Raw genomic sequence first — 19,236 nt, 5'->3', positions numbered from 1 at the left:
TGTTAACACAAAAACATATTTATATTGTAGGGCCCAGATTATCTGAGGAAGGCCGATGCTACCTTGGATAACTAAAACTCTGATAAAATAGATGGCCCTGGCCATTTCGAATAAAAAATTATGGATAAAAAAAGATTTGCCAATTTCTATGGTAGAGTATCACTTTTAAGCCTCTTTTCATACCTTGCTGAGTGTAATGTTCCTCTCTTCATTGCTGCAATTTTCCACAGTTGCCTCAACCTCATACTGTTGCTAGGTGAAGTGTCTTCCTGCTGTTCAATATACAAAAGTGCTGTATGATAAATCTTGTGTAGAGTTTTTTGTGTAGTTCCCATCCTCGTATAAACATAAAAATCCTAAATGAATGAAACAGAAGAGCATGTGTACACAGACAGTTGGCGACACACTGATAACAGTAGAAGGGTGCAGTTGGGTAGGAGTGTGAGTCCTTGAGCTCCTTGACCCCTTGCTTGGTACAGTTGAAGGTTAGTATTTATGCACTTAGTACAGTATTCTCGGCAAAGCTTTAATGAACTATAAGTAAAGCAAAGAAACAAGGATAATGCGGTACCTCAGTAAATTGGGACATAGATAATCTAGGCTCTGTTTTATAAATATTATATTATATAGTGTGACGGACGTACAGGGCTCTTACCCAGTCGGGACGTTGTCGTGATGGAAGGACCAGAACTTGCACGGTGTATTATCTCCCCTGGACAGGCAGAGGGCAGTCCCCCTGGCTTGGTACAGCACCACGAGCATAGAGCATGGAAGCTCAGTTGGGGTCCGCTGTCACTGCCAGTGGGCACATGGAGAACAGTTGAGCCATTTATTGCAGGACTGCCACACCCAGAAGTGCTACTGGAAAGAGATTATGGGACACCTGGAGCACTTCCATTCGGAGAGCAAGAGTCAGAAGGAAAAGGATGAAGTTTGCCACAGGAGGATTGGAGGCAGAAGAAGACAGAGAGAGAAAGATGACAAAGTGCTGCTTTATTATGGTGCTTTGGTGCTGGGAACAAAGGGAAAAGGTTACCCACATCTCAATAAAGCCTTCTGCGTGGCTGAACTTAACACTGTGTCAGGTGTTTGGAGACCTGGAACGCTCCTTTGTGGCCACTTATATATATATATATATATATATATATATATATATATATATATATATATATATATACACATATACATATACATACATATATATATATATATATATACATATATATATATATATATATATATATATATATATATATACACATACATATATATATACATACATATATATATATATATATACACATACATATATATATATATATATATATATATATATACACATACATATATATATACATACATATATATATATATATATATACACATACATATATATATATATATATATATATACATATATATATATATACAGTATATATATATATACACACACACACACGTATATATATATATATATATGCATACATACTGACATTATATATATATACACATACATACATACACTGTGTATATATACACATATATATGTACACATACATACAAGATAGATAGATATAGTATTGACACATAATACAGAAATAATAAACATTAAAATAAAACGTAAATATTCAGAATGATTTAAAAGTTGTTAAAACCATTACAGAATTATCATAAAAATTGATTACTGAAATAGGTTGATTAGATTATATACTTTGGTATTAAATTAAAATTACCTTTTGTTATGATGCAGAAGCAAGTTTATTTAAAGAATGGTATGTTATACCATAACGTGAATGATTTTTAAACTGTAAATGCATTTTCTAAAGCAGTCATGGTCACTGAAAATGTACGGTCACACTCAACTTTCTAAAACTTTTAATATTTACTTTTAATAATTTGTATTTTATCCCCATATCTGTGAGTAATGGAGCAGATGAAATTAAATCTTTATAGAACAAACTTGCTTTTTAATTTAGATTTACTTTCTAATTTAGATTTAAGATTACAGTTTAGGGACAGGCGCCCTATTCCTATGAACTGAGCAGACTGGCCAGCATTTCCCATGTTAATTGATTTCCTCTGAGCATTTAGATTTTAACCATGTAAATGTCAATTACCTTTTAACCTATGTATCAGTTTAATTGCAAGTACGGCATATTCAGATCAATTTTAAATTGTCGTCAGACTCCAGTCTCACGTCAGGGGAAGTTCCAGAATTCTGGGGTGGCGGGCTATAAAAAAGGATGCCTAAAGGTCTCTCATTCAACTTTCTCCCGCCTTTCACTTCGACTTCTCGACAGGATGACCAAAGCCGTCAGTATCTGGGACGTCAGCAGCGCGTTGGGTGCTTGGAGCTGCAAGAGACGTCACTCGTCTTTTCTCGCGAAGAAGCTCTTGGCGATCGCGCTGGCACTCGTTTCACTCTTCTTTCCAGCTAGCGGCGTTCCGATGGAGTATTCGGGAGAAGAGTTCGTAGACTTGACGGGCACATCTGGATTGAGCCATTTAACTACAAAGTGGGAATTACTATCGGCGCAGCTACGAGGGGAAGTGTGCCACCTCAGAGACGAACAGGTACGCATTTATTATAGGAAGCTGTTGAAGCGTGACTTTAATGTATGAAGCCGAGAGTACTTTTCTTCAGCAATATTATACTGATCACAGATCAAACTTGTAGTTTTAAGTAACATTTTATTGCACAAATAAACAAATGAATTATCACATGTTCTTTAATTAACAGAATTAATTCGTTGTTACAGTCGGTAGTAACACATGTAGAGTATTACTAATGACACTTTCAAAATAAACCAGATTACATGTAAATACGCTTGGTCTAGTATGTCTGCAATGGAAACATCATTTATTAAAGTTGCAGGTTAATTTTGTGTGTCCTACTATGTCCAACGCTGGATGTTTCCTTCATGTACGGACAAACTACGTCTCAACTGCCAGGACTATGTCTATTATGCAATTATGGATTAGGTTATTACAGAATCCCTTGCACATTTCCATGTTGAGACACAAGTAGGTTTTATAAGAAATGCAATCACTCAGTAGCATAACATTGCTAAACATTTACACATAACTCAAAAACAGTAAAAATTGCAATGAACTCATATTTGGGACCCTTCACAGTACATTATGTAATAGGCAGTTTTACAAGGCAGAATATAATTAAAAGCAGCAAAGAATAAGTTCAAAAAGAATACAATTCTATATACAAGTCACAATATATTATAGAGAAATGATCAGACACTAGAAAGGTTTTAAACTGCGCAAATCAAAAAATGATAACCAAGTGTATCATTAATAAATTATATAGATTAATAAATAAGTGTCAGTAGTAGTGTCAGCCTTCATAACATTTGGTATGGATGAGTTAATCAGAAAACATTACTACCAACTTAATGCAAACGAAAAATGTGTTCTTTCAAGAAAGATTAGAATATTGACATTTAGTGAGCCTCATTGACAGACCTAGGGAGAGGGTTCAGGCCACAGAGGTAAGAAAAGTTTGATGAAAGCTTCATACTCAGGCCTTGAAACAGCAAGAAAACTAAAGTAAGGTGTCTGTCAGGATGACACTGGGCAAGCTATGGTTATGTGGTCTGGGGTGTCAAAAATTGCACCTTCAAAATTTATTAGCAGGTTTTTGAAAGTGATCCAGTATTGAACAGGAAAACCACTGTGGTTGAGGCCATTGTGGGTTGATGGGTTTATTGCATTCAGTTTGTGGTAGGACTGTTGCAACATTAGAGTATTCTTTTAAACATTTATTTTTACTGAACTTCAGTGTCTTGATTCTTGTCTGGATGGGAACCATTGTCTAGCCCAACACTAAAATGTGCATGGTAAAATTACTACATTTAAATTTTACTCCACAGCAGACACAAAAACATCAGACAAATGTAGACTGCAATCAGCCTTACAAATCTGGGAGGAATAGCGGAGCAATAAAAAAAAAAAAAACTTATGAAAGCATGTTTTAAAGAAGAGATTCGTACCTGGTACTGTTTAAATGGGATCTCTTTGGTAATAATTAAGTGCAGTGGTGATTTAATACAAATGTCAAGGGTGTTTAAGAACTTTAAAATTAAGCATTTTCTTTCTAAATATAACAGATCAAGCTACGAAAGCTAGATGACTTCTTACAATACTGATGATACACTGGGAATTAACACTTTTTGTCATCTTTATACTCATTTTACTTTAACACAGATTTTAAAGATTTTATTTCACTAAACTATAGCTTTTCTTTATTCTTGAATCAGAATATTTAAAAAAAAAATCAACTTGAAAGAAACTATAAGTAAATATTTCAGGTGCTAATGAATTGTGTTTAAATTCTAAATGTAGCATGTAAATAAAAATAATAATCTATACAATATATTGATTAATATAATCACAGTTTTCTACAGTTCTTTTTGCTCCTGCTGTTATAATGAAATCAAATTTGTTTTGTTTTAGTTTACAAGCACCTTCAACTTACCAGTGGAACAAATGGGCACATTCAGCTTAAATAAAATAGATTTGCCACAGATTACAATAGAAGATGGGTGCTTTAAAACTAACTTCAATAAGGTAAGTTAGCTGTATGTATACACATAAAAATGATTTTAACAGAGTGGACATCCTAAACAAAATTACTACCTTATGAGAAATTGTAGTGCATGCATGAGGCAATTTACAAAGTCAAATAAAGTAACATAAGCAAATGCATGTCAATGTGCTCTGTCCAGAACTGGTTCCTGGATTATGAGGGTTTGAAAATGTTATGTTAACAACTGTGGATGCCAGCCTATTACAGGGTCCACTCACATGTACCCTCACTCATACTGTGACGATTTAGAATGGTCAATTAACTTTATACTTGAAATAAGAAAGAAAAAAAAATTAACGTTAATGTAATACAGTACATGTTGTAGCTGCATTGGAATATGTTGTCGACCAATTGGAAAATCATTCTCTTTGCAGTTAACTGCAATTTTCTGCAATGAGTCAAGCTAACTGGAAAGGAAGAGGATATTTTTCAAATGTCCTAGGCTCATTACATAAAGCTCATGTAGCTTCAGTAAGTGAGCCTAAGTTATTTGAAAAATATCTCCTTCCTTTCCAGCTAGCCTGGCTCATTGCAAAATATCTCGGCTAACTGAAATGAGAATGATTGTCTACAACACATACATTTACTGTAGATTCAGGTTAAAGATGGAAATTGTTATAAATGGGTGAAATTAAAGGTTTTTTTTTAAAGTTGAAGCATAATTAAATGTTAAAGAACCTAAAGCAATAATATGTTGTACTAGTCTCATTTAAAAACCATAAAGAAATCAATCTCAGGAATACATATTATATTAGCAATTTATTATTATGCTGTATTACAATTTTAGAGATTTTGCTTACAAAATTTTTAATACTGGTTTCTGTTAACAGTTCCTATCTTTTTCCTAAGTGCTGATTAGTATCCTTAGAAGTTATTTTTGTATTAACAGATTTTCATAATTAACAAGAAAGGCATTAAAAAGCAAATCACAGGATCAATTCAACCAAATTATGTTTTGGTTAAAGAAAAAACACATAGAGAATCAGTGTTTATGTCTATGGTATGCCATCTTCCCTAACAGTACACTTTGTAATGTAGACAAAGTCAGAGCATACTGTATTACCACCCTTTAATAGCTTTACTGTAAAGTAAAATAACACAAAAAGCATAATTTTGCCTATTCTTTTAACTGCTATTTTAAAGACCTTTTTAAAATGTGTTTTTTAAACAGGAAAAATGTTTAGGAACAATTGCTAAAGGCCTTCAGGAATATCAGCTGTTTAAGCAACATGTGAAGGAGTCATTTGTAAAGCATAGTAGCAAAGTGGAAGATGTGTGGAATAGGATGAAGCATTTATCTGATGACGTTATACAAAGAGTAAGTACCCATTCAGTATTTGTTAAAAAAAGAAGGTTTATGGCTTTATTAAACACGTAAGCAGCACATATGATTAAGTTCAAAATGGCATTCTAATTTAAGCATTCCACATATTAGTCAATAATACTCAATCCTATTGGATTTTACAAATAAAAGAATGTCATTTTAGATACTGTACCAACACTGATAAAACTTACACTACTTCCAGATGTTTTATTATGTTACAGAAATAAAACAGCTAAACATAAATGTCAATGAAACCCAAAAACACTCAAACTAAGCCAAATACATCTGAATATTGTATAGTTGTACTGTTTAAAACTTACTGACATTAAAATGACAAATTACAGTTTAGTTTCGAAGTTTATATAAAATATAAAAAAAATGGAGCTGAGTGATAATTATTCAGTAACAAAGGCTATTTTTTTAAACATGTACTTGGTAAAATGTATAACAATTTCCTTGTGTTTTTTCCATAGATGAAGAATTCCAAAAATGTTGCAGTTATTGATGAACATAGGAAGGAGCTTCTTTTGAACCCATTGCAGTCAGACAAGCAATGGGACAAATATGTTGGAACTCATGTAATTCTACGAGAGCTTACTCGTTTCATGGAGAAATCTGTGCGAGCAATTCGATTCATTAGTCTTAAACCTGCTAGTTCAGGATCACAGAATTAATGAACGTTTTAGTTCAATGTTTCTGAGATAAATTATTAATACTGTATACATCTTCAAAATTCTAAATAATTTTATCCACTCCTTACAGTGGACAGTGTTTAAAATGATGTTCTATGTTATGAACTTATGTAATGCTTTTAAAGCATCTAAATTCTGTTCTGTTTTTAACTAATATTTATTTATTAAGTATATATATTTTTACATTTCACAGTATTTAATATTTATTAAAGTTATTTATTAGTATTATGGATGTCTTATGCACTGTACTGTTTTGCAGTGGAAAATGATGCTGTTGTATGTTACCATTTGGATTCCAGGTAGCTTTTAGGTTTTTTTTTAATTTGAATCTTCTTGCCATATTTGTAAGGATTTTTGTTGGAAAAGCTTGTTCCTTCCCACATCTCAATAATATAAAAACATTACTGACTGAACAATATAAAATGGCTAAAATGGGTGTACAAGTGTGCAATACTGGAGAATGCAAAAAATAAGATCGGTATATGCTTCTTTAATACTCTCAATAAGAGATGTCACCAAACTCTTATTTTTTTATTTAATTATTATTTAAATATACAAAGAAAAGCTTAGATATATTTTTTCAGTATTATAAATTAAAAATAAATGGGTATGTTTCGTATTTAATTTTCTTAAATAACAGTTTGTTAAAGCAAGTCTTATTTAAAATAAAATATTTTCTGTGTTCATTGTACCAAGAAAGGTGTTTTGTTCTATTTTCTTTTCGAACAGTTTCGAAAGTACTCTTTCATTATTATTTGTTAATAAATTGTCTCTGTAGGGACAATTCATGCAACAACAGTGCATGTTGTTAACTGGTTTACATCAAAGTTTTCAGACTGTTTGAACATTTGCAAGAAATTGAGAACAGTGCTCCAGCATTTTTCTTCAATTACATATGTTGTCTCCTTAGGATACAGATCTGGAATTAATCCTCTACATATTCTCATTACAACATGACATTCACAAATATATATTTCTTTTTCATTCATGTGACTTTACTGTAAATTTCCACTCTGAACGTCTTAAATTTCAATTTGCCTGAATTAAGATTTTGAACTTAACACAATAGGAGACCTGGGTTTGCATCCCAGGTCCTCCCTGCATGGAGTTTGCATGTTCTCCCCATGTCTGCGTGGGTTTCCTCCCACAGTCCAAAGACATGCAGGTTAGATGCATTGGCAATTCTACATTGTCCCTAGTGTGTGCTGGGTGTGTGTGTGTGTGTGCCCTGCGGTGTGCTGGCGCCCTGCCTGGGATTTGTTCCTGCCTTACGCCCTGTGCTGGCTGGGATTGGCTCCAGCAGGCCCCTGTGACCCTGTGTTAGGATATAGCGGGTTGGACAATGACTGATTGACAATAATCTACCATTGAACACCATTTAGGCATTTTCCTCACACTGGAATTACTACAGAATGAAGATGATTTCTAAAAATGTAATATATAGACATGCTAGTCCATTCACTTGTATAATGCATTTGTATAACACTATACTAACAGACTGTACAAATCTTTTGATTAATACTCCACAAATAATGCAAAACACACCATCATGGATTACCTGCAACAAGAAGGTATGACTAGGTAAATCCAGTTCTAGAATCAGTCTTCTGACTTCAGGTATTTTTGAAGATCATTTTCAAATCCAATTTTGTCAGAATAAAGTCATACATGGATTATTCTGAATTTACATTACAGATCATAAAACACATACTGTTTAGGATGCGTTCCAGCACCTATTGATACAGGTCCTGACTCCAATCACCTTTACAATATCTATTAGTCAAATAAAATTCTCATATAATAATTCATCCTACCTTATTTTCGTATGCAAGTTGAATTACAGTCACTAAACGGGAAACCAACTTGAACTAGTGACAGTCAGCATGAATGCAGATTTTAATGATTACATCCTAATTCAGTGGGTAGGCACAGACAAGCGAGGTGTACAGGTTTCTCCATTTTAAAATGGAGCTAATCCATTCTGGAAAAAAAACACCATACAGTGAATTTTCATCTCTTAATAACAATTATTTTAAATGGAAAACATTTTTAAGTGATCCCCGCTCCAAAAATGGCCCAAATATTTTGTTCAATTAAGATCAAACTATTTGAAATTTGACAGAATTAGTTTAAAAGTAGCATTATCTATCAAAACAAACCTGAATAAATTATTATCCTTCTTTTAATAATGTTTAATAAAGTTTTTACAGGGACTTTATCAATTCTACTTTTATATTTAAAGGAACAGCCTTTTAGCTTTTCTTGGGCTTTTCCAACTGTTTCAGGATCTGTTTGGACTTGCGATGCTCAGAATAATGCAGGCAGACATGAGTAACACATGTGACAAGGAGAGTGAACCATAGCACATGAACACACAAGCCCACCTAAGTGTGCCCTGCAGATCATCCCCATCCAGTTTGGGAGGCTGTCACAAGGACAGTGTCCAAACTCTGAGCATCAGCCATGGAAATAACTGGGACTGGGGATGGCACATCAATATCATCTAACACTTCCCCATTGCATAGGCCAGGGGTAGGCAACGTCGGTCCTGGAGTGCCACAGTATGTGCAGGTTTTTGTTCCAACCCAGTTCCTTAACGAGAACTCAATTATTGCTGATGAAGCACATATTGCTTAAGTGACATTTTGATGCTTCATTTTAGTGGTCTCGCTTGTTAAGGTTCTCCAACCTTAATTGATTATTTCAATCTTAAACTGCTGCATTCAGTGTTTTAATTGCTCCTTATTAGCAATAAGATGTAAAACAGGGGTAGGCAATGTTGGTCCTGGTGAGCCGCAGTGGCTACAGGTTTTCATTCAACCCAATTGCTTAATTAGAAACCAATCATTGCCAATCTCAGACCTTATTTAATTTTATGGCTTGTTAGTCTGTGCAACGTAAGGCTTTTATATCGTAGATTTTTTTCCTTTCCAAGGATATCATCCAAATGATATGAAGCCTAAAACAGATCATTTTCAGTCTGTCACATTTTTCTATTAAGTGTTTTATTAAATCAAACCGTGCATGATGAACACACACAGATGTAATTGGAAAAAAGCTAGCTGGAGAACTGCTGGCTGCTTTGTCTTTTACATCTTATTGCTAATAAGGAGCAATTAAAACACTGAATGCAGCAGTTTAAGATTGAAATAAGCAATTAAGATTGGAGAACCTTAACAAGCGAGACCACTAAAATGAAGCATTAAAATGTCACTTAAGCAATATGTGCTTCATCAGCAATAATTGAGTTCTCGTTAAGGAACTGGGTTGGAACAAAAACCTGCACATACTGCGGCACTCCAGGACCGACGTTGCCTACCCCTGGCATAGGCTATGGCGAGGTGTACTTCAAATCGACTATGTGGATGATTAGGTGTCAGCACCAGCAGCACACATTTGATTTTTATATACACAAATTTTTGTAAAGCAGGCCTGTATTTCAGATAACTAACTGAATAAAGAATTGTGCATATTTTCATAGCCAATTTGTTTTCTGGTTTAATATTGCAGTAATGACAGAGTGTAGCAAAATATATCGCAGTAAAAGTAGCCATTTGCATTTGTAATGTAGTAAAGTAAAAGATGACAGAAAATGTTACACTCTAATAAAGTAGAAATATTCTCAAAACATACTCAAGTACAGTAAGGAAGTATTTCTGCTTTGTTACAACACTTAATTAATGGAGCAAACACCAGAATAAAGGTAAATTAGTAGGAAAATGACAAAGGAGAATTAATGTAAGATTACGACAATAACAAATTTCTTATGAAATGTAAATCTCATACTAGTGCTGGGTGGTATGACCAAAATTCTATGTCATGGTATTTTTCAAAATTATCCCGGTTTCACAGTATTCGACTGTATTTTTTTTCCCGTGCATGAGTGGATGTTAACCACATTTTCCATTGCAATTTCTGCAGTAGACTGGCTAAGAATAACCTATTCCACTGTCATGAGAATTGTACATTATACAAAAAAATAAACATTTTAATGTGCACACACGTATTAATACAGGTTTGCATGGCCCCATAAAGTGATAGTTTTCAAGGGAGTAGCACTAATGAAGAGATGGAATCACATTGCATGACAGCTGCAGTCATAATATATAACCTTTTTATTGAACAAATTTTGCAAACAACTTAAACTATAATTTTGACAACATATTTTCAACCATCCAAAGAGGCATTTAGACTTAGTAAAATATCCAGAGGTGCTTGTCAAAAGTTGTATTGCACTGAACATGTCTTAGAAAAGAAATAAAGAGTAAATATTTTTTGTAAACCAACTACACTTCCTGTTAATGTTACCAATCTCTGTCCACTGACACATTAGCTATATGGATTGTAATGGCGTTGGTTATCTCGATCCACCGCTTTCTTTTTTTGTTGTAGGCAGTACCTTTGGCAAACGCGTCTGACTCGAGTGTCCTCTAGCTTTTTCAGCTTTACCTGAGGACATGGAGGGTGCCAATCTTAGTTCCATACATTCATGGTACACCAAAGCATGTTTGTGGCTAAGGTGGTGCAGCAAATTGCTCGTGTTGCCGCTTCCGGCGACAACTTTAGCTCGATAGCATTTGCAGTAAATACAGTTAGGTCCATAAATATTTGGACAGAGATAACTTTTTTCTAATTTTGGTTCTGTACATTACCACAATGAATTTTAAATGAAACAACTCAGATGCAGTTGAAATGCAGACTTTCAGCTTTAATTCAGTCGGGTGAACAAAACGATTGCATAAAAATGTGAGGCAACTAAAGAATTTTTTTAACACAATCCCTTCATTTCAGGGGCTCAAAAGTAATTGGACAATTGACTCAAAGGCTATTTCATGGGCAGGTGTGGGCAAGTCCATCGTTATGTCATTATCAATTAAGCAGACAAAAGGCCTGGAGTTGTTTTGAGGTGTGGTGCTTGCATGTGGAAGATTTTGCTGTGAACAGACAACATGCGGTCAAAGGAGCTCTCCATGCAGGTGAAAGAAGCCACCCTTAAGCTGCGAAAACAGAAAAAACCCATCCGAGAAATTGTTACAATATTACGAGTGGCAAAATCTACAGTTTGGTATATCCTGAGAAAGAAAGCAAGCACTGGTGAACTCAACAACGCAAAAAGACCTGGACGTCCACAGAAGACAACAGTGGTGGATGATCGCAGAATCATTTCCATGGTGAAGAGAAACCCCTTCACAACAGCCAACCAAGTGAACAACACTCTCCAGGGGGTAGGCGTATCAATATCCAAGTCTACCATAAAGAGAAGACTGCATGAAAGTAAATACAGAGGGTGCACTGCAAGGTGCAAGCCACTCATAAGCCTCAAGAATAGAAAGGCTAGATTGGACTTTGCTAAAGAACATCTAAAAAAGCCAGCACAGTTCTGGAAAAACATTCTTTGGACAGATGAAACCAAGATCAACCTCTACCAGAATGATGGCAATAAAAAAGTATGGAGAAGGCGTGGAACAGCTCATTATCCAAAGCATAACACATCATCTGTAAAACACGGTGGAGGCAGTGTGATGGCTTGGGCGTACATGGCTGCCAGTGGCACTGGGACACTAGTGTTTATTGATGATGTGACACAGGACAGAAGCAGCCGAATGAATTCTGAGATGTTCAGAGACGTACTGTCTGCTCAAATCCAGCTAAATGCAGTCAAATTGATTGGGTGGTGTTTCATGATACAGATGGACAGTGACCCAAAACATACAGCCAAAGCAACCCAGGAGTTTATTAAAGCAAAGAAGTGGAAAATTCTTGAATGGCCAAGTCAGTCACCTGATCTTAACTCAATTGAGCATGCATTTCACTTGTTGAAGACTAAACTTCAGACAGAAAGGCCCACAAACAAACAGCAACTGAAAGCCGCTGCACTAAAGGCCTGGCAGAGCATTAAAAAGGAGGAAACCCAGCATCTGGTGATGTCCATGAGTTCAAGACTTCAGGCTGTCATTGCCAGCAAAGGGTTTTTAGCCAAGTATTAGAAACAAACATTTTATTTCCAGTTATTCAATTTGTCCAATTACTTTTGAGCCCCTGAAATGAAGGGGTTGTTAAAAAATGCTTTAGTTGCCTCACATTTTTATGCAATCGTTTTGTTCACCCCACTGAATTAAAACTGAAAGTCTGCACTTTAACTGCATCTGAGTTGTTTCATTTAGAATTCATTGTGGTAATGTACAGAACCAAAATTAGAAAAAAGTTGTCTGTCCAAATATTTATGGAACTAACTGTAGTTGTTTGGTCTACATCTGACCTTTTAAAACCAAAGTATCTCCAGACAACAGATACGGCTCCTTTTTTTGGCAAAAGTTCTTCTGTGTCATCACGTTCAACTTTATCATCTGCTACAGCTTCAGTTTCTGAATATTCTCTATCCATTTTCATCGCTCAATACCTCCACTAACGCATGTACTCCGTTGCATGTGTGTTTAGTGGTGTAGCAGTGAAAAAGGTCCCCCCATAAACAGTTTTCCACTGCACCACGTTCTGAACGTTGTTTAAGCTATTTAAACCGGTATTGTGGTATAAGAAAAATCCATATCATAACAAAAATAAAAAACAGTTTTCGGTGTGAACCGGTATATCTCCCAGCACTATCTCATACTACTGCATTTTTCTAAAGGCAGAATAAAATTAGATAAAAAAGGAACAATTAAATGCGATCAGCTAGAAGCAAAATGAATTACCCATTATTAAACTGGTTGAAATTAAAAAACTCCAACGCACACCTACAAAAGCTGGTGAGCATAGATGGAGTCATCTAAAAGCTATGGGGAACTTTCTTCATATTAGGTAATTAATAATAATAAAATTTAAGAATTGAATCAGCTAAGCCCTTCCCTGTATCCTGGTCACTGAAGTATTAAGTTCCACCTGACTCTTGCCTACTTGCAACTCTCATCTCTGTAAGCCAATGGTCTCAAACTCCAGTCCTGGAGGGCCGCAGTAGCTGCAGGTTTTCATTCTAACCCTTTTCTTAATTGGTGACCAGTTTTTGCTGCTAATTAACTCCTTTTTCTTTCATTTTAATGGACTTGTTTTTTTAAGATTTGTTCCCCTGAATTTCTTCATCGTTCCTCTGAATTGCTTCATTTGTTTCCTTAAATGGCACCCAAACAGAAATAAAATATGAAATAAGTCAAATAACTGAAGGCCAACTAAGTCAGGGCCTCAGACTCCAACCAGTTTCACTCCAACCAGTTGCTTAATTGGGCACACTGATTCTTGTTGTTAATTAAACCCATTCTTTAATTCCATGGTTTGTTCTGCTCTCATTGTGCAATAGCATACATTTCTTAAATTGTTGATTTTCTCTTTTCTGTTATATTGTTTTGAGGACCTGAGCAGATCAACATTCCTAACACCTTCATCTTTCTTCATTTTCAGATATTGTATGATGGACACAGTTTACTGGTCATGTTTTGGCTCATTTTGTATCTCATTATTATTTGGCTGCTAATTAAGGAAAAATAAACAATTAAGGGGTCTGAGTCTTCAAGAGCAAGTCAATTAAAATGAATTCAAAAGAAGGTAATTAGCAGCAAAAACAGGTCACTAATTAAGAAAGTGGTTAGAATGAAAACCTGCAGCCACTACGGCCCTCCAGGACTGGAGTTTGAGACCACTGCTGTAAGCCATCTCACCATTATTGGTGATGAGGTCTAGGATTGTGGTTTAAAATCATATTAACCTCAGACCTGATTAATCTAATTCAGGGTCACAGAGGATCAGTGCTATTTTAGCAACAGTGGACAGTCCTGAACATAGTGCCTATTCATCTTAGTGCCAACACCCACACACACCAACCTAATCTGCACATCTTTGGAGATGTTGAATGAAAACCAAAGTACCCAGAAGAAAAATGCAAACATTGGCAGCATGTTTAAACCCGGCAGAGGATTCTAGGCACATGAAGCAGCATAACTGCCATGATGCTTTAGGACTGCTGTGTCATCAAAATTGTAATGATGAAGCTGAATATGTACCTGACTAGACAGTCATACATACAGTCAGGCCCACAAGTATTTGGACAGTAACACAAAAGGACGAAGGTCCAAATCTTTAGAGTCCTGGTGCTTTCAGTCTTGCTATATGGTTGGGAGACATGGACACTATCCAGTTTCCTGAGACAAAGACTGGACTCCTTCGGTACTGTGTCTCTTTGCAGAATCCTTGGGTACCACTGGTTTGATTTTGTGTCAAATGAGCGGCTGCTCATGGAGTCCTGAATGAGGCACATTACCTGCATTGTGAGAGAGTGTCAGCTACAGCACTAGGGCCATGTGGCGCAATTCCTGGAGGGTGATACGGCTCGCAGGATCCTCATTGTTGAGGATCCAAGAGACTGAACCAGGCCAAGGGAACACCCACATAACACCTGGCTGCGGCAGACAGATGGTCATATTTGGTCCCCCTATTTCCAGGGTCTCAAAAGTATTTGGGCAAACTGACAATCATAAATATAATCATCATTTTCAATATTTCGTTGAAAATCCTTTACAGTCAATGACCATCTGAAGTTTGGAACACATGGCCATAAATAAAATGTATTATTAAGTGCTGGGTTTCCACCTCAGTGATATCTGGCCTTTACTGCAATTGTCTTCGGTTGCTGCTTGTTCGTTGGACTTTCTGCCATTATTGTTGTCTTCAGTGTGTGATATGCTTGTCTAATTGTGTTGAGGTCAGTTGATTGACTTGGCCATTGAATAGTATTCCACTACTTTGCGCTGAAATGCACTTGGTTTGCTTCCGCAGTATGTTCTGGCTCATTGTCCATCTCTGCTGTGAAGAGCTGTTCTATCAGTTTTAGAGCATTTGGCTGAATCTGAGCAGATAGTATAGCCCAATACACTTCAGAATTCATCCTGCTACTTCTGCCACCAGTCATATTGTCAATAAACACTAGTGACTGACTATTGGCAGCCATGCATAAGCATGCCATAAAACTGCCTCCACAACGTTTCAGAGATTATGTGGTATTCATTAGATCATGAGCCATTTCTTCTCTTCTCCATATTCTTCTCTTTCCAACATTCTGGTATATACTGCTCTTAGTTTCCTTTATGCAAAGAAAACTGTTCCAGAACTGGACAGGCTTTCAAAAAATGTTTTCTGTCCTTCGGATGCTTGAGGTTTACCAGTGGTTTACACCTTGTGGTAAACCCTGTCTTTACTTTCATGAATTCTTCTCTTGATTGTCTACTTTGGCAATGATAGGTCTGTTCTTGATTTGGCTAAATGTTGTGAAGGGGTTCTTCTTCACCAAGGTCAGAATTTTGAAATCATACAGTTGTCTTCTGTGGTTTTCCAGATGTTCTGGTGCTATTGAGTTCACCAGTGTGTGCCTGCTTTTTAAGAATGTACCAAATGGTTCATTTGACCACTCCTCATGTTTCTGTTATCTCTATAAAGGGTTTGTTTTGTTTTCTCACCCTAGTGATGAACTGGACAGATCTATGGGTCTCATAATGAGAGTTCACCACGACACCTTTCAAATGCAAAGTCCACACTTAGAATGAATTCCAGAACTTTTATCCGCTTACTTGTTAATGAAATACTGTAATTAGGGAACTGCTCCCACCTGGCTATGGAACAGCTCATTGGTCAAATGTCCATATACTTCTGAGCCCTTGGAAATGGGGTGGCTATGCAGAAAAATAGCCATCATTCATAAACAGCTCATACAATATTTTTGGTAAACTCCTTAAATTTAAAGTTGAATGCCTACACTTCAAATCCCGTAATGATTGCTTTATTTCAAATCCACTGTGGTTGCATAGAGAGCCAAAATTATGAAAATTGTGTTACTGTCCAAACACTTAATGGACCTGACTGTAGCTAAACAAAGAGTAGAGCATAGGAGTCCTAACACTACCCTGTTGGAGTGCCCATATTGATAAAATGTTGACAGTTGACACATAATGGGATCTGCCAATTAGGAGATTAAAAATCCAGTTAAAGAGAGTATGTGTATGTAAATGATACGACTGTGATGATATGACTACAGATTTATGAGAGAGAGAGATGTTGGGAGCATATGCTAATTGCCAATCATGCCACCAAACCCCAGGTTTTCCCTGCAAGTTGGATGCAGATTAACGTCATACCCAGGACGGAGCACTTGCAGGGTAAGGGGCCTTGCTCAGAAGTCCAATGGAGTAGAGTCTCTTCTGGCGTTTACAGGATTTGAAACAACAACCTTCCGATTGCAGACACAGATCCCTACATCAGAGCCACCACTCTGTCCTATACCGACTTAACTTACCTTAATTAAATCTACAAGGGGATGAGTTAAGTAAAATTAAGTGAAAATTCTAGCCATTTTGTCAAATTAAATGGAAATGTGATTGGTATGTGCTGGAGAAAGTCTGCTACTGCTAACATTTCCAAAGGGGCTTAGACATTCCACTGCAGTTCTGATCAATAAGCTGTGGAAAGCATGCTGCCTACATAAGGCAGCACTGGATATTAACAGTTGTTAAGCGGGGCTGCTAGATTACACACATTTCTTCTTAAGCATTTACTTAAAAGATTTTGAAAGTCCTATTAGAATAAACAATGATTCACACACAAAACCTATTGTAGTCCTCTTCACTCTAGAATCCTGGAAATTCCCAAGTCAACAGTCCCAGTTATTGGCTGGTTCACACATCAAAATCACTCAGTAATTTCTAGGTGGACAGTGTTAAAAATGACTCATCCCAAGGTGTGTAACAACAGATAGGAGAACTGCTTCGGTTTTTGTCTAAAAGTAAACCAATTCGAAAAGATAAAAAGGCAGGTGAGCCCTAATGGTAAACTGAAAAACTGCACAGTCAAACACAAACGTTCAGTGGTGCAAACCTCAGTTTCCTGTAGACAAAGGCCACATGCCCTATCATTTTTCCCAACTGCCTTACTGTTAACGGAGTATAACAAAGCATTACCATTTGGAAAATGACAGCCATGAAGTGGCTCAGCAATTTCCTGCTTAACATGGATGGAGACCATAATCAGTACAATTTTGTAAGCACTACCACCTTTGCTCAAATAGTCCCATAAGCAGCAGCTTAGTGAAAACATTCTGGATTACCAACATCTATGAAAAGTTACTGTACCTATACAACCTCTCATATGATGGCTGTAATATTATTGATTATGATGATCATAAATACCAACTTGAAAAGGAGTTGCAATGATAAATGACAGTTAAGAATGGATTTACATTTAAATTTCTTTGCAGCAGACATTAGCTAAACAGTAAATTGAGGGATTAGAGATTTTCTTATATCAACCTTGAAGCCTTTTTTCTTATTTCACACTCAAAGATAATTTATGATTAAACTTTTACTTAGTACAACAAATCAAAAGCACAAATGTATAAGCATTTCAAAAACCATCTTAATGAACCAATATTTTCACATGCCCACCTTCTATGAAAAACAAACATTTTTCTAAACAAACCACAAAGAGAGTTGCAAAATAGTTTAGAAAGGTTAACAAAAAAAATTACATTAAATTTAAAAAACAATTACTAGACTAACAAAAAAGTATTCTAGTTATTCCATTTTAATCTGATCTGTGTCATGCAAGCTAGCACATTTCATTTTATTCTTACGTAGAACTCCTGCCCGTTGACAGTTTCAGAACTCTGTACACAGTGAGAAACACAGTCACAATACAAAAAAGTTACTCATTACTGTATATAGTAATATTAGAGTGCACATCAATCACCCTCAGATCTTTCTTTTCTCTTTAACATTTCATACACAAATACCTTTTAAGCACACTGCTTTTGATCATCCCACTAGCAAGATCAAGTAAAGCTTACAGTGCATCCAGAAAGTATTCACAGGGTATCACTTTTTCCACATTTTGTTATGTTACAGCCTTATTCCAAAATGGATTAAATTCATTTTTTTCCTCAGAATTCTACACACAACACCCCATAATGACAACGTGAAAAAAGTTTGAGATTTTTGCAAATTTATTAAAAATTTAAAAATTGAGAAATCACATTTGCATACGTATTCACAGCCTTTTCTCAATACTTTGTCGATGCACCTTTGGCAGCAATTAAAGCCTCAAGTCTTTTTGAATATGATGCCACAAGCTTGGCACACCTATCCTTGGCCAGTTTCGCCCATTCCTCTTTGCAGCACCTCTCAAGCTCCATCAGGTTGGATGGGAAGCGTCGGTGAACAGCCATTTTAAGATCTCTCCAGAGATGTTCAATCGGATTCAAGTCTGGGCTCTGGCTGGGCCACTCAAGGACATTCACAGAGTTGTCCTGAAGCCACTCCTTTGATATCTTGGCTGTGTGCTTAGGGTCGTTGTCCTACTGAAAGATGAACTGTTGCCCCAGTTTGAGGTCAAGAGCGCTCTGGAGCAGGTTTTCATCCAGGATGTCTCTGTACATTGCTGCAGTCATCTTTCCCTTTATCCGGACTAGTCTCCCAGTCCCTGCTGCTGAAAAACATCCCCACAGCATGATGCTGCCACCACCATGTTTCACTGTGGGGATGGTATTGGCCTGGAGATGAGCGGTGCCTGGTTTCCTCCAAACGTGACACCTGGCATTCACACCAAAGAGTTCAATCTTTATCTCATCAGACCAGAGAATTTTCTTTCTC

General features: G+C 36.3%; 1 protein-coding gene across 1 annotated transcript; it reads left to right on the top strand.

The window, feature by feature from the left end:
• The first annotated feature begins 2,241 nt into the window (after positions 1-2,241).
• Positions 2,242-6,801, top strand: il6 (interleukin 6 (interferon, beta 2)). Its single transcript, XM_028817674.2, has 4 exons — positions 2,242-2,574; positions 4,468-4,581; positions 5,772-5,918; positions 6,398-6,801. The coding sequence occupies exons 1-4, from the start codon at positions 2,302-2,304 to the stop codon at positions 6,596-6,598; spliced, it is 735 nt and encodes a 244-aa protein (XP_028673507.1). The 5' UTR covers positions 2,242-2,301; the 3' UTR covers positions 6,599-6,801.
• The last annotated feature ends 12,435 nt before the right edge of the window (positions 6,802-19,236 follow it).

This window comes from Erpetoichthys calabaricus, chromosome 13, assembly GCF_900747795.2.
Source record: "Erpetoichthys calabaricus chromosome 13, fErpCal1.3, whole genome shotgun sequence".
Classification (NCBI taxonomy): Eukaryota; Metazoa; Chordata; class Cladistia; order Polypteriformes; family Polypteridae; genus Erpetoichthys; species Erpetoichthys calabaricus.
Note: the sequence above shows the minus strand (reverse complement) of the source record. Positions and strands in the feature narration are given on the sequence as shown.

Excerpts from the sequence above, each read along its gene's own strand:
- il6 (XM_028817674.2), top strand. The coding sequence starts at position 2,302 with ATGACCAAAGCCGTCAGTATCTGGGACGTCAGCAGCGCGTTGGGTGCT. Across the intron at positions 2,575-4,467 it reads GCCACCTCAGAGACGAACAG|TTTACAAGCACCTTCAACTT; the intron begins GTACGCATTTAT and ends GTTTTGTTTTAG. Across the intron at positions 4,582-5,771 it reads TTAAAACTAACTTCAATAAG|GAAAAATGTTTAGGAACAAT; the intron begins GTAAGTTAGCTG and ends TTTTTTAAACAG.